General features: G+C 47.0%; 2 protein-coding genes across 3 annotated transcripts in view; one reads left to right on the plus strand and one right to left on the minus strand.

Moving 5' to 3' along the window:
* The window catches only part of LOC140198392 (rhodopsin kinase GRK1-like), a 569,956-nt gene extending 560,719 nt beyond the window's left edge, over positions 1–9,237 (plus strand). The window contains exons 5-7 of the mRNA XM_072259487.1: positions 66–190; positions 7,049–7,250; positions 8,957–9,237. Of these exons, the coding sequence (XP_072115588.1) occupies positions 66–190; positions 7,049–7,250; positions 8,957–9,237 (608 nt within the window). The remainder of the gene's footprint in view (positions 1–65; positions 191–7,048; positions 7,251–8,956) is intronic.
* A 2,664-nt stretch (positions 9,238–11,901) lies between these two features.
* LOC140197311 (zinc finger and BTB domain-containing protein 38-like) overlaps positions 11,902–14,755 on the minus strand; it is a 362,864-nt gene continuing 360,010 nt past the window's right edge. For both annotated transcript variants that reach the window (XM_072257254.1, XM_072257255.1), the window contains 2 exons: positions 13,640–13,859; positions 11,902–12,136 (listed from right to left, as the gene is read on the minus strand). In XM_072257254.1, coding sequence (XP_072113355.1) covers positions 11,994–12,136; positions 13,640–13,859 — 363 coding nt within the window. In that variant the 3' untranslated portion in view covers positions 11,902–11,993. The remainder of the gene's footprint in view (positions 12,137–13,639; positions 13,860–14,755) is intronic.

A 14,755-nucleotide genomic window follows, 5' to 3' on the forward strand; every position in this document is an offset into this window, starting at 1 on the left:
ATGCCAACCTCTGCTCCCTCCCACACTCCCTCGGGCCACTGACTCTCTCCACGTCTCTTCTACAGGATTCATGGCCCCAGAGATGCTGAGAGGAGAACCGTACAATTTCTCTGTGGACTACTTCACGCTTGGGGTCACGCTGTACGAGATGGTGGTGGCAAAGGGACCGTTCAGGATCCGTGGGGAGAAGGTTGGTCCGGAGGCTGGACAATGCTCTGGGTGGAGGGCCCTGCTTCCCTGCTCTGGGGCTTGGTGGGAAACAGACTGGAGTCAGACTCAGACATTTGTATACAGGGAGTGTAAGAAGTATCCACTGCCCCGTGGAAGTTTTCAAGTCTTATTGTTTTACAACATTGAATCATTGGTGTCAAAGTGAAAACAGATCTCAACAAATTCATCTAAATTGATTTGCAAAAAAAATTGATTGCATAAGTATTATGACTTACCCATTAATACAACACACCCGTTAATATGACACACCAAATTGTCACTGGTGCAGCCAAATGGTTTTAGAAGTTGCATAATTAATTAAATGGAAATTACCGTGTGCAGTCAAGGTGTTTCCATCTATTGTAGCAAAAATACACCTGTATCTGGAAGGTCCAACTTCATTGTTTAATATTTTGATTAATGATATTTTCTCCAAGATAGGCACTAAGGTGGGTCAATCACTTTTTGCAGATGATGGAACTTTGTGGATCAGAGGGAAAATTTTCAATTTAACTGTATATAGGATGCAATTAGCAATCAATAAGGTCAAACAGTGGGCAAATTGATGGGATTTAAGCTTTCAGTAGCTAAAACACAAGTTGTATGTTTCACAAAACAGATCAATAGACCTGCACTCAATTTGAAATTCTATCGTCAAACTCTTGGTAAGATTTCTTGGCTTGTGGCTGGATAATAAGCTGACATGAAAGCACTGTATCAGAAAGATAATTGACAAATATAAAGGGGAGTTAAGTACCCTTGGGTGTCTATGTGGGTATTCTCGGGGTACTACACGAAAATTTCTGTTGGCTATATATATTTGTTTAATTAGATCTGTACTTGATTATGGTGTGTGGCTTATGGATCAGCTTCATCTTCAAATTTAAAATGTTTGGATGTGATACAAACACAGGCTTTAAGCCTGTGTTGTGGTGCAGTAAGCTCAGCTACTGTTTCAGCCTTAGTGGTTGAAATGGGACAATTACCCTTACAGTTGCGGAGGATGAAGTTGTTGTTAACATACTGGGTTAACTTTAGGGACAGAGGAATGCTCACCCTGTTAAATGTGTGTTGGAAGACTGTTGGGAACATCACAAGAAGAGTGTTTTTAGTTCTGGGTGTCTGGGTTCTCATCACGTTAGGAATATGGGTTTGCTGGATTATGTAGCCCAAGAAATAGTGGATGCATTAGTGATAATTTTTCAAAACTCTTTAGATTCTGGACTAGTTCCTGACAAATGGAGGGTGGCTAATGTAACCCCGCTTTTTAAAAAAGGAGGGAGAGAGAAACCGGGGAATTATAGACCGGTAAGCCTAACATCGGTGGTGGGGAAAATGCTAGAGTCAGTTATCAAAGATGTGATAACAGCACATTTGGAAAGCAGTGAAATCATCTAACAAAGTCAGCATGGATTTGTGAAAGGAAAATCATGTCTGACAAATTTCAGAGAATTTTTTGAGGATATAACTAGTAGAGTGGATAGGGGAGAACCAGTGGATGTGGTATATTTGGATTTTCAAAAGGCTTTTGACAAGGTCCCACACAGGAGATTAGTGTGCAAACTTAAAGCACACGGTGTTGGGGGGATGGTATTGATGTGGATAGAGGATTGGTTGGCAGACAGGAAGCAAAGAGTGGGAATAAACGGGACCTTTTCAGAATGGCAGGCAGTGACTACTGGGGTACTGCAAGGCTCAGTGCTGGGACCCCAGTTGTTTACAATATATATTAATGACTTAGATGAGGGAATTAAATGCAGCATCTCCAAATTTGCAGATGACACGAAGCTGGGCGGCAGTGTTAGCTGTGAGGAGGATGCTAAGAGGATGCAGGGTGACTTGGATAGGTTAGGTGACTGGGCAAATTCATGGAAGATGCAACTTAATGTGGATAAATGTGAGGTTATCCACTTTGGTGGCAAGAACAGGAAAACAGATTATTATCTGAATGGTGGCCATTGAAAGTGGGCATGCAGGTGCAGCAGGTGGTGAAAAAGGCGAATGGTATGCTGGCATTTATACCGAGAGGATTTGAGTACAGGAGCAGGGAGGTACTACTGCAGTTGTACAAGGCCTTGGTGAGACCACACCTGGAGTATTGTGTGCAGTTTTGGTCCCCTAATCTGAGGAAAGACATCCTTGCCATAGAGGGAGTACAGAGAAGGTTCACCAGATTGATTCCTGGGATGGCAGGACTTTCATATGAAGAAAGACTGGATGAACTAGGCTTGTACTCATTGGAATTTAGAAGATTGAGGGGGGATCTGACTGAAACGTATAAGATCCTAAAGGGATTGGACAGGCTAGATGCAGGAAGATTGTTCCCGATGTTGGGGAAGTCCAGAACGAGGGGCCACAGTTCGAGGATAGAGGGGAAGCCTTTTAGGACCGAGATTAGGAAAAACTTCTTCACACAGAGAGTGGTGAATCTGTGGAATTCTCTGCCACAGGAAACAGTTGAGGCCAGTACATTGGCTATATTTCAGAGGGAATTAGATATGGCCTTTGTGGCTACGGGGGTCAGGGGGTATGGAGGGAAGGCTGGTACAGGGTTCTGAGTTGGATGATCAGCCATGATCATACTGAATGGCAGTGCAGGCTCGAAGGGCCGAATAGCCTACTCCTGCACCTATTTTCTATATTTCTACGTAATTTGTCCCACTGTAGCTTTTTTGGTAACCCCACCGTGGTCTTTTCCAATGGCTTTAGCTGATTTTAGGTTGCATGATTTAATGAAGTCCAAGGATCCTGATATGTCTGAGAGTCTGTTGGTTCATCAGTATGTTAAAGAGAATTATTGTGATATGTTAACCATCTTTACTGATGGATCAAATGATAATTTAACTGCGAATGTCGATGTGGCTGCTTCTGTGCCTGAATTACAGGGAACAATGAAGAAGTGTCTTACTAAACATTTATCAGAGTATACTGTAGATTGGTTGTGATCATTTTGTGATCAATCTCTCCTGGAAAATTATAATTTGTTCAGATTCTTTTGCTGTTTTAACTGGTCTTAAAACAGGTCGTTCCAGCAGTCAGTCTGATTTATTGCTGGAAGCTCTTCAAACTTTATTTCATATTCAGAGTATTGGTCGACATGTCCTCTTCTCATGGATTCCTGCACGTGGAGGTGCTGGGGGGATGAGTGGGTTGACTGTTTGGCCAAAAAAGCTGTTAAAAGATTGTGGATATAGACTTTCCATTTAGCCAATCAGAAGCTAAGGGGTTGCTGGGGCTACGAATTGGGGGATTATGGCAAGACCTTGGGATAATGAGCATGAGGGAGACAGACACCTTTACAGAATACACAAACTGTTGGGTTGAGAAGGGTATAAAACAAGAAGGGAAGGAATTATATTGATTTGACTTCGAATTGGACATACTGTGCTTAATTATTCCCTATACCTTGTAGGAAAGCATTATTCTGAATTGTGTAGGTTTTGTCATCATTATGAAAGAGCTGAACACATTCTTCTACAATGTGAAGCATATAAGGTTGAAAGAAAGCAAATGCAAGCTGCACGACTAGCTTTGGGGGTTGACAGTTTTCATTTAAAAACTTCACTAAGTTATGGAAGTGACTTTAACTTAATTCAAAATATTGTCTTTAATTATTTAAAATCTATAGGGCTTTTTGGGGTAATTTAGTTTTCAATTGATGAAGAATTAGTAGGGGTTTTATTTTCCAACTCTCTACACCACACTCCAGTCCAGTTGATGGTGGTAATGCACCTTTAGTTGGACTGACAACCGCCATTAAAGGCCAGAAGAAGAAGGTCCAACTGCTGGTGACTCAGTATCCTGGCAAAAACTACACCATGAAGTCAAAAAAACACTCCAAGCAACTCTGCGAAAAGGTTTTGAAAAGCATAAGTCAGGAGATGGATACAAGAAAATTTCCAAGTCACTGAATATCCCTTGGAGTACAGTTAAGTCAATCAACAAAAATGAAAAGAATATGACACAGTTGTAAATCTACCTCAAGAAGGCCATCCTCAAAAACTGAGTGACCATACAAGAAGAGAGATGCCACTAAGAGACCTATAGCAACTCTGGAGGGGTTACAAGCTTCTGTAGATGAGATGGGAGAGACTGCACATACAACTGTTGCCCAGGTGCTTCACCAGTTCCAGCTTTATGGGAGAGTGGCAAAGAGAAAGCCACTGTTGGAAAGAAACTCTCATGAAACCTCAACTGGTGTTTGCCAGAAGGCATGTGGGAGTCTCTGAAATCAGCTGGAAGAAGGTTCTATGGTCTAATGAAACCAAACTTGAACTTTTTGGCCATCAGATTAAACATTATCAAACAACAGGAATTCTGCAGATGCTGGAAATTCAAGCAACACACATCAAAGTTGCTGGTGAACGCAGCAGGCCAGGCAGCATCTCTAGGAAGAGGAAGATTAAACATTATGTTTGCCGTTTTGTCATCAAAAATATGCCATCCCTACTGTGAAGCTTGGTGGTGGCTGCATCATGCTGTGGAGATGCTTCACTGCAGCAGGCCCTGGAAGGTTTCTGAAAGTAGAGGGTAAAATGAATGAGCAAAAATACAGCGAGATCCTGGAGGAAAACCTGATGCAGTCTTTTTTTATTTATTCACTCCTCACCAGCTAAGCCAGTATTTATTACCCATCCCTAGCTGACCTTGAGAAGGTGGTGATGAACTGCCTTCTTGAACTGCTGCAGTCCCTGAGGTGTAGGTACACCCACGGTGCTGTTAGGGAGGGAATTCCATGATTTTGACCCAGCGACAGAGAAGGAACGGCGATATGTTTCCAAGTCAGGATGGTGAGTGACTTGGAGGGGGATTTCCAATCAGTGATGTTCCCAGGTATCTGCTGTTCTCGTCCTTCTAGATGGTAGTGGTTGTGGGTCTGGAAGGTGCTGCCTTAGGAACTTCTGCGTGTTGTTGCAGTGTATCTTATAGATAGTACACACTGATGCAACTGTTCATCAGTGGAGGAAGGATTGGATGATGGTGGAAGGATTGGATGCTTGTGGAAGGGGTACCAATCAAGTGGGCTGCCTTGTACTGGATGGTGTCAAGCTTCTTGAGTGTTGATGGAGCTTCACTCATCCAGGCAAGTGGCAAGTATTCCATTACGCTCCTGACTTGAGCCTTGTAGATGGTGGACAGGCTTTGGGGAGTCAGGAGGTGAGTTACACGCTGCAGGATTCCTAGCCTTTGACCTGCTCTGGTAGCCACAGTGTTTATATGGCTAGACCAGTTCAGTTTCCTGTCAATAGTAACCTCCAGGATGTTGATAGTAGGGGATTCAGTGATGGTGATGCCACTGAATATCAAGGAATGATAGTTAGAGCCTCTCTTGTTGGAGATGGTCATTGCCTGGCTGAATGTTACTGGCCACTTGTCAGCCCAAGCCTGGATATTGTCCAGGACCTGCTGCATTTGGGTATGAACTGCATCACTAACTGAGGAGTCACAAATGGTGCAGACCATTGTGCAGTCATCTACAAACACTTATGACGGAACAAAAGTCATTGATGAAGCAGCTGAAGATGGTTGGTCTGAGGACACTTCCCTGAGGAAATCCTGCAGTGATGTCCTGAGGATGAGATGATTGCCCTCCAACCACCACAACCACCTTCCTTTGTGTCAGGTACGATTCCAACCAGTGGAGGGTTTTTCCCCTAATTCCCATTGACTCCATTTTAGCTAGGGCACCTTGATAGTCAAATGATGCTTTGATGTCGAGGGCAGTTTTGTAAAGAAGAATGCGGAAAGATTGCAGTGTCCAGATGTGTCCAGGGGTGAGTAATTATGCAATCAATTATGTGTTTAAGAATTATAATAAATTTAGACCAATTTGTAGAATCTTGTTTTCACTTTGACATGAAAGAGTCTTTTCTGTCGATCAGTGTCAAGAAAAACCAAATTAAATCCACTGAGAATCTGTGATTCAATGTTGTAAAACGACAAAACATAAAAACTTCCAAGGGGATGAATATTTTTTACAGGGACTGTATATAAGAACAGATCCCTGGGAGCAGTTACAGGCTGGAAATTTAATCTAGGTGTTTGGGGGGGGGGGTGCGGGTTATGTATAGAATAACTGATCCCTGAGCGTGGTTACAGGCTGGAATTTAATCCTGGGGATTTGGCATTTATATATAGAATAACATATCCTTGGAAGTGGGTTACAAGCTGGGATCTAATTCCAGGAAGTCATGTAGTTTCTACGTAGAATCACTGATGTCCAGGAGTGAGTAAATGGCTGGAAATTAATTCAGAGGTTTGGTAGGGGGAGGGGTTGTATTGGGGGCCAGCGAGGGAGCGTAGTGGTTAGCACAACACGTTACGGTACCAGCAACCCGGGTCAATTTCCCACCACTGCCTGTAAGGCGCTTGTACGTTCTCCCCTTTACCACATTGGTTTCCTCCGGGTGCTCTGGTTTCCTCCCACGGTTCAATGACCTTCCGGTTGGTAAGTTAGTTGATCGTTGTAAACTGTCCTGTGATTAGGGGGATAGCTGGGCGGCGTGGCTCAGAGGGCCAGAGGGCCTATTCCGTGCTGTACCTCAATCAATAAATATAAACTAATAAATTCCCAGGAGTGTCTGGGATCTAATCTCGGAATGAGAGGAATTTTTATATATAACATATTGCTGGGAGTGGGTTACTGTCTGGGATCTAATCCAGGAGTAAGAGATTTTTGTATCTCTCAGAGAGGAGACGGCAGCCTGGGATCGAATCCTATTGTAAATGAGAATTTTATATATGATGGATCTCTGGCAGTGAGTAACAGACTGGTTGGGTGAGGTGGGGGGGTCCCAGGGGATAGTGTGGGCACTGACACCACCCTCTCTTCTGTCAGGTGGAGAACCAGGAGGTGACACGGAGAATCTTGAATGATGCAGTTCAATACCCCCCCTCATTTAGTAGGGAGTGCAAGTCGCTGTGCGAGGCGCTGATGGCCAAAGATGTGTCCCAGCGGCTCGGCTTCAAGGACGGGAACTGCTCTGAGGTGAAGAACCAGCCCTTCTTCAGCACCATCAACTGGAGTAGACTGGAAGCAGGTAACTGGGGGAGCATCCCACTGTCGGAGGGGCTGTGCTGAGGGAGAGACTGTACCGAGGGAGGGGCTGTACTGAGAGAGCATCCCACTACCATAGGGACTTTTCAGAGGGAGGGAGGTAGGTACAAAGGGATTGTCTCACTGTGGGTGCATTGCACTGTGGGAGGGGCTGTACAGAGGGAGGGAGGGAGGTATTTTCCCACTGTTGAGCATCCCAGACCATTGCAAAAGAGTCTGTATTGAGGGAGGTGGTACTGAGGGAGTGTGCCACAGTGGGAAGGATGGTACTGCGGGAGGGTCACCCTGTGGTACAGATGGTGGTGTGTGAGCTCTTGGAAAAATTGTCGATTTATTTCAGAAATAAATCGTGAAGAACTGTGACGAGCGAGGGTCAGTGCTGGAGTTTCATCACGCAGACTTCCTACCTGTCTGGAGGAGACTCCTATCCTTTCTCTCTTCTCAGAACTGCTCTTTGAAAGTCTGCTAAGTGCTGTGACTGTGTTAATTCAGTGACGTTTTGATTTCAGACTGTGGGGCTTTAACATGGTGGGCTGCAGCTCCAAAATGGTGGGACCTAGTTCGTACAAAGGAGCCATAGCTTGTGGTGGGAAGAATCCTGTAGAGCCACCTCCTTTCAGACTGATAATTCTAAACAACACTATGCAACACAATATCCCTGTGAGGGGCAAGTTTTTTTTACACAGAGTGACGTGTGCCTGGACCATGTTGCCTGGGGCGGTGGTTTAGGCAGCTACACCTGGGACTTTTAAGAGATGTTTAAATAGGCACGTGAATGTGAGGAAAATGGAAGGATATGGACATTGTGCAGGCAAAAGAGATAAGTTAGCCATTTGATTGAATAGGTTCGGCAGAACATTGTATGCCGAAGGACTGGTGGCTAGTTTGCACTGTTCTATATTCTAAAAGGGAGAGTGGGGTTGAGAGGGATAATAAATCAGCCATGATGGAAGGGCGGAGCAGACTTAAGGGGTCGAACTCTGCCCTATGTCTTGTGACCTTATAGAACAGTACAACACAGTACTATGCCAATCTTTTAACCTACTCCAAGATCACCTAACCCTTCCCTCCGACATAACCCTCCATTATTCTACCATCCATGTTCCTATCTAAGAATCTCTTTAATGTCCCTAATGTATTTGCCTCTTTCACTGGCACTGACAGTGCGTTTTATGCACTGAGGCTGTGAGGTGGCTGCAATCCCTGCGATGCTTTGTGCTTCTGTGTGATGATCTGAGGCTGAGGTTATGGGCCTGTACCAACAGGTCCGGCCTTCGCATTCTCAGTACTGTCTGCTTGCTTTTACTGTTTGCACAATATGTGTTTATTTTTCTCTCTCTCTGCGCATTGGGTGTTTGATGGTCTCTTTTCTTAGTGGTTTTTTTTTGTGCTTCTTGCTTTGTGACTGCCTGTAAGCAGACGAATCTCAAGGTTGTATAATTTATACATATTTTGATAATAAATGTACTTTGAAGTTTGAACTCTGTGTAAAAAAAAACTACCTCATATCCCCTTTTACTTTCCTCCAATCACCTTCAAATTATGCCCCGTATGTTCAACGATGAATTACCTAGGGAAAATCTCTGCATCTCAGGAGAGGGGGAGGTGGTGACTGGTGGGGAAGGCAGAGAGAGGATTGAATGGTGTGTTGTGGCCCCTGACATTGTCTTTCTTCCCCCACACCCCCAGGTTTGGTGACGCCTCCATTCATCCCCGACCCCAAAACAGTGTACGCAAAGGACATCGGTGATGTGGGGATGTTCTCCTCGGTGAAAGGGGTGGTCATCACCGACAGTGACAAAGACTTTTACAATGAGTTTGCTTCAGGAAACATAGCGATCCCCTGGCAGGAGGAGATGATTGAGACTGGCATCTTTGACGAGATGAATATCTGGGAGGAAGACGGCAAAGTTGCAAATGAGGAGGAGGATTCAGCCAGCAGAAAGTCAGGCACATGCGTACTCCTCTGAGGGTACAGCACAGTACGATAGTGGCAATGTGGAGAGAGACAGGGTCTGCACACAGATCAGGGACTCATAACACAGTCTGGTGTGCTATTAGCGCCTGTTGTCCAGCACCACCCCTGTCCTGTGCAATCCTCCATTAGCAGCACCCACTGTGTGACCCTCCTCAGTACAGTCCCTCTCTCATTGTGACCCTCCCTCACTACAGCACCTCCCTCAATGTGACTCTCCCTCAGTAGCACCCTTCCCACAGTGTGACCCTCCCTCAGTACCACCCTTCCCACAGTGTGACCCTCCCTCAGTACCACCCCTCCCACAGTGTAACCCTCCCTCAATAACACTCCTCCCACAGTGTGACCCTCCCTCAGTGCCACCCCTCCTAGTGTGACCCTCCCTCAGTGCCACCCCTCCTAGTGTGACCCTCCCTCAGTGCCACCCCTCCTAGTGTGACCCTCCCTCAGTACCAGCCCTCCGACAGTGTGACCCTCCCTCAGTGCCACCCCTCCTAGTGTGACCCTCCCTCAGTACCGCCCCTCCCACAGTGTGACTCCCTCAGTACCGCCCCTCCCACAGTGTGACCCTCCCTCAGTGCCACCCCTCCTAGTGTGACCCTCCCTCAGTGTAGCTCCCTCAGTACCGCCCCCCCACAGTGTGATTCCCTCAGTACCGCCCCTCCCACAGTGTGACCCTCTCTCAGTACCAGCCCTTCCACAGTGTGACCCTCCCTCAACACTCTCCCTCCCATATTGTGACCCCTGTCCACAGTACCACCCCTCAAAGTGTCTCTCTCTCAGTACTGTCTCCATATGTATGACACTATCTATCTGCAGCCCTCGGGGATGATGTGATTTGCATTTTATTAAACACCGATTATCTCTAACCAACATGACGATAAAATGTTCCATTTTTCCAGAATGTATTCTGCATTGTTAGTTTTCTGTTTTGGTGCCTGGGATCTCAGTGTGCTCCTCACCTGCTGCATCATCTCTCTGTGGCACATAGAAACCTCATCCTTCTGTCCCCATGTATCCTTCTCAAGAGGGGCTGAATGGACTTTAGCTGTGATCCAAAGGCTGGGTGTCTTTTCCATGCGAAGCTGTTCTTAGAAGAAATCTCAACCACGGTCTCCAAGCATTGCCCAGGAAAGTGCTTTATCCAGGGTATGGGATTGTGGCTGCCCAGACTGGTGGATGGAGGGGGCCCCGTTTCCTCCTATTGCCCTCTTCAGCTGATGTGATTTCACCTCACTGAGGCTGAGGTGAGATTACTTAGCCCATGGTGTTAAACCTGGCCCCATTTCTATAAAACCACTTTGAAAATCCAGGTACCCTCCTGGTATTAGCCATTTCCGTCCTGGGGAAAAGTCTCTGTCTATCCACCCAATGTATGCCTCATCATCTTGTACACCTCTATCAAGTCACCTCTCATCTTGCTTCACTCCAGAAAGAAAAGGCCCAACTCACTCAACCTCTGCTCACGTTGTGCTCTCTAAACCAGGCAGCACCCTGATAAGGGGCCGGGATGGAGGAGAACTAAGGAATGTGGCTGAGAGGATTGGTACCCTGCAAGCAGGCAGGACCGGACACTGAATGGCAGCACCAGCAGCAAGAACTGAGTCAGCTCAGACATTCACCAAAAGCACAGCTCTGGGGTGACCACTGACCTCCATATGTATCCCAGAGGCTCAGACTTCTCAAGGGCAAAGTTCAGAGAGGAGAAATCTCCAACCTGGCCCAGTACAAACTCGGGTAGGGCTTACATGGTGAGCCATAGAGCCCTGAGGGATGTGGTAGAACAGATCCGTAATTCATTGAAAGTGGTGTCACAGGTCAATAGAAAGCTTTTGGCACACTGGCTTTCATAAATCAATGTTGAGTACAGGCGATGGGATGTCATATTGAAGTTGTATAAGACATTGGCGAGGCCTAATCTGGAGTATTGTGTGCGGTTTTGGTCACCTACCTACAGGAAAGATGTAGGTAAGTTAGATAGAATACAAGGATTTTGCTGGGACTTGAGGACCTGAGAAAGGTTGAGTAGGTTAATCGCTGCAGTAGGAGAATGAGGGAAGATTTGATAGAGGGATACAAAATTATGAGGGATATAGATAGGGTAAATGCAAGCAGGCTTTTTCCACTGAGGTTGGGTGAGACTAGAATTAGAAGTCATGGGTTAAGGGTGAAAGGTGAAATGTTTAAGAGGAACCTGAGGGGGATCTACTTCACAGAGGTGGTGAGAGTATGGAACAGAAGTGGTGGATGCAGGTTTGATTGCAACCTTTAAGGGAAGTTTGGATGAGTACAGTGACAGGGAAAGGGTGTAGGGGATCAGAGGGGTCAGAGAGATGGGGGGGTGTGGGGGCCAGAGGGGTCACAGAGATGGGGAGGGGTGTAGGGGGTCAGAGGGGTCACAGAGATGGGGAGAGGTGTAGGGGGTCAGAGGGGTCACAGAGATGGGGAAGGGTGTAGGGGGTCAGAGGGGTCACAGAGATGGGGAGGGATGTAGGGGCCAAAGGGGTCACAGAGGTGGGGCCAGAGGGAGTTACAGAGACGCAAGAGTGTGTAGGGGCTGGGGGGAGTCACAAAGGTGGGGAGGGATGTATGCACACAGACTAAAAGGGAGCACTGTGGAATTCCCAGACTCCAAAGACAACACACGAGGTCCATCCACAAGAGATTTTAATGTGCGGTGGATGAGGCAGGGAGACTGAGATGGGTTGACGGTCGGTGGATTGTGGATGGGCAGATGACAAGGCTAGACTGCTACTTCGAAGCCGGACAACTGTGGGTCAAGATGGCGTGGTGGACAAACAGGGCCTGGTTCATGTCCAAGGACTTCCCCTGCATCCTCAGATTCTGCATACAGCCCTGGAAGTAATACCATCCGTAGACTAGTGTGTCTAGGGCTGTGGAATAAAAGGAGAAAGGGAGGGTTAGTCTGCAATACTGAGGGTAGACCACCCTAACTGTATATGGATCCTATTCCCACCTCAATCTCAATCCCCACTCCTCACTGAATCCCAATACCCATCCCTCACCAAATCTCAGTTCAAGTCCCCATCTCCTCACTGAATTCCAGTCCCAACCCCCAACCCTCACTGAATCCCAATACCCATCCCCAACCTTCATGAATCCCAATCCCACTCCCACCCCTCACTGAATCCCAAATCAACATCCCGAACTCTCACTAAATCCCAGTCCAATCCCTAGCACTCACCGAATCCCAATCATCATCTCCACCCCTCACTGAATCCTAATCCCATTCCCACCCCTCACCGATTCCCATTCCCTTTCCCCACCCTTCACAAATCCCAATCCAATCCCCGCACCTCCCCAAATCCCAATCTCTCTCCCTCACTACATCCAAATCCCAATCCCCACCCTTCACTGACTCACAATCCTCACCAACACCTGTCACCAAATTCTAATGCCACTCCCACTCCTCACCGAATTCCAATCCCAGTCACATTCCCACCTCACATTGAATCTCAATCTGTTCTGCACTCCTCACCGAACCGCAATCCCATTCCCACTGCTCTCTGAATCTCAATCCCATTCCCACTGCTCACCGAATCTCAATCCCATCTCCACCCCACTCCTCACTGCACCCAAATCCCATCCCAGCACCATTTCTGAAACTTACCCCTCCCCACTCACTCTGGACCTTACACCAATCCCCATCTTTGTAACACACTTTCCATCTTTGTAATTCCTTCCAGTCATTACTCTCCTTCTCATCTCTGTAACTCCCTCTGGCCCTTACACTTCTCACTGTCCCTACACCCCTCCCTGTCTCCATAACCGCCTCCGGCTCTTCAGCCCTCCCTGTTCTCAGACCCTCTCTGGCCCCTACACCCATCCCCATCTCTGTAACTGCTTAGTGCTTAGAAAATAGAAACCATAGAAAAACTACAGCACAGAAACAGGCCTTTTGGCCCTTCTTGGCTGTGCCGAACTATTTTCTGCCTAGTCCCACTGACCTGCACACGGACCATATCCCTCCATACACCTCCCATCTGTCCAATTTATTCTTAAATGTTAAAAAGGAACCCGCATTCACCACCTCATCTGGCAGCTCATTCCATACTCCCACCACTCTCTGTGTGAAGAAGCCCCCCCTAATGTTCCCTTTAAACTTTTCCCCCCTCACCCTTGACCCATGTCCTCTGGTTTTTTTCTCCCCTTGCCTCAGTGGAAAAAGCCCACTTGCATTCACTCTTCTGGCCACTTCCTGCCTCTGTAACTCCCTCTGGCCCATATATATACCCCTTCCCATCACTAGCTGTTTACCCTGCCTAGGTTTTTAATCATTTTAGGCACTTCTGCTCTCAGCCTCCAATGCGCTAAGTCTGTGGTAGCCCTTCCTTTCATCACATTGCGTTGGGTTGTGGGATTGGGAGAGAACTCACCTGGCAATCCCCCCAGAACCACAAAGGCTTCCTTCTCAATCCAGGCAGACTTCAGCGAGGCAATGCTGTCACGTGTTTCCTGCAGGGTCCTGAGCTTGTTACGCACCTTGAGGGAGATCATTTCAGCAGAGAGGCTGAGGACGATCTTGAGGCCATTGCATAGTTCGCTGGGAGCAGGCAATTCAAATAGCACTGCGTCTCCGAGCTTTAGGCGGAATACCTGGCGGAGGGCAGCAGGCATTAGTGTGTGGCACCCTTAGCACCCGTTTCCTCTCAGACTTAGTGTGATCAGCAAATACCAAAAACTCAGGGAAATTTCTACAGCTATGGTGCCGAGAGCATTCTAACTGGCATGGAGGGCCCACTGCACAGGATCAGAAAAAGCTGCAGAACTTTCTAAATTCTGGAGGAGCCTGGACGGTCTGGGTCATTTGTGGTAGAGTTATTGGCCTGATATGGAGACATCTGTGGTTGTGTTGGAGAAATCACACTAGTTGGGAGCACCTGGCAGGGAGAGCTAGACTTGTAACAGAGGACTTAACACTCCCCAGTTCCCTATCCCCTCCATTTCCAGCTGGGCAAGAACATAGGACAGAATACCTTCATTGTCATCACATTACATTCAGTGTCTTATGACATGGGCAATCATGGTCTTCCATCTATGCCCTGGTTATCCTTGGCAGATTTTTTTACAGAAGTGATTTTCCGTTGCCTACTTCTGGGCAGTGTCTTCACCAGCCAGGTGACCCCAGCTATTATCAATGCTGTTCAGAGATTGTCTGCCTGACATCAGTGGTCGCATAACCAGGACTTGTGATATGTACCAGCTGCTCATACAACCATCCACCTCCTGCTCCCATGGCTTCACATCACCCTGATTCGGGGGTGGGGGGGGGCTAAGCAGGTGCCACACCTTGCCCAAGGGTGACCTGCAGGCTAGCGGAGGGAAGGAGCACCTTACACCTCCTTTGGTAGAGAGGTAGCTCACCCCGCCACCCAAACAGAGACTCTAATCTTTAAGAAATCCTGCCCTAGGACTCTCAAGTCCCTTTGCATCTCTGATTTCTGAATTTGCTTCAGGGAACAGTACAACATATGCACAGGATCTCCGGACCA

Source organism: Mobula birostris, chromosome 5, assembly GCF_030028105.1.
Source record: "Mobula birostris isolate sMobBir1 chromosome 5, sMobBir1.hap1, whole genome shotgun sequence".
NCBI classification, from domain to species: Eukaryota; Metazoa; Chordata; class Chondrichthyes; order Myliobatiformes; family Myliobatidae; genus Mobula; species Mobula birostris.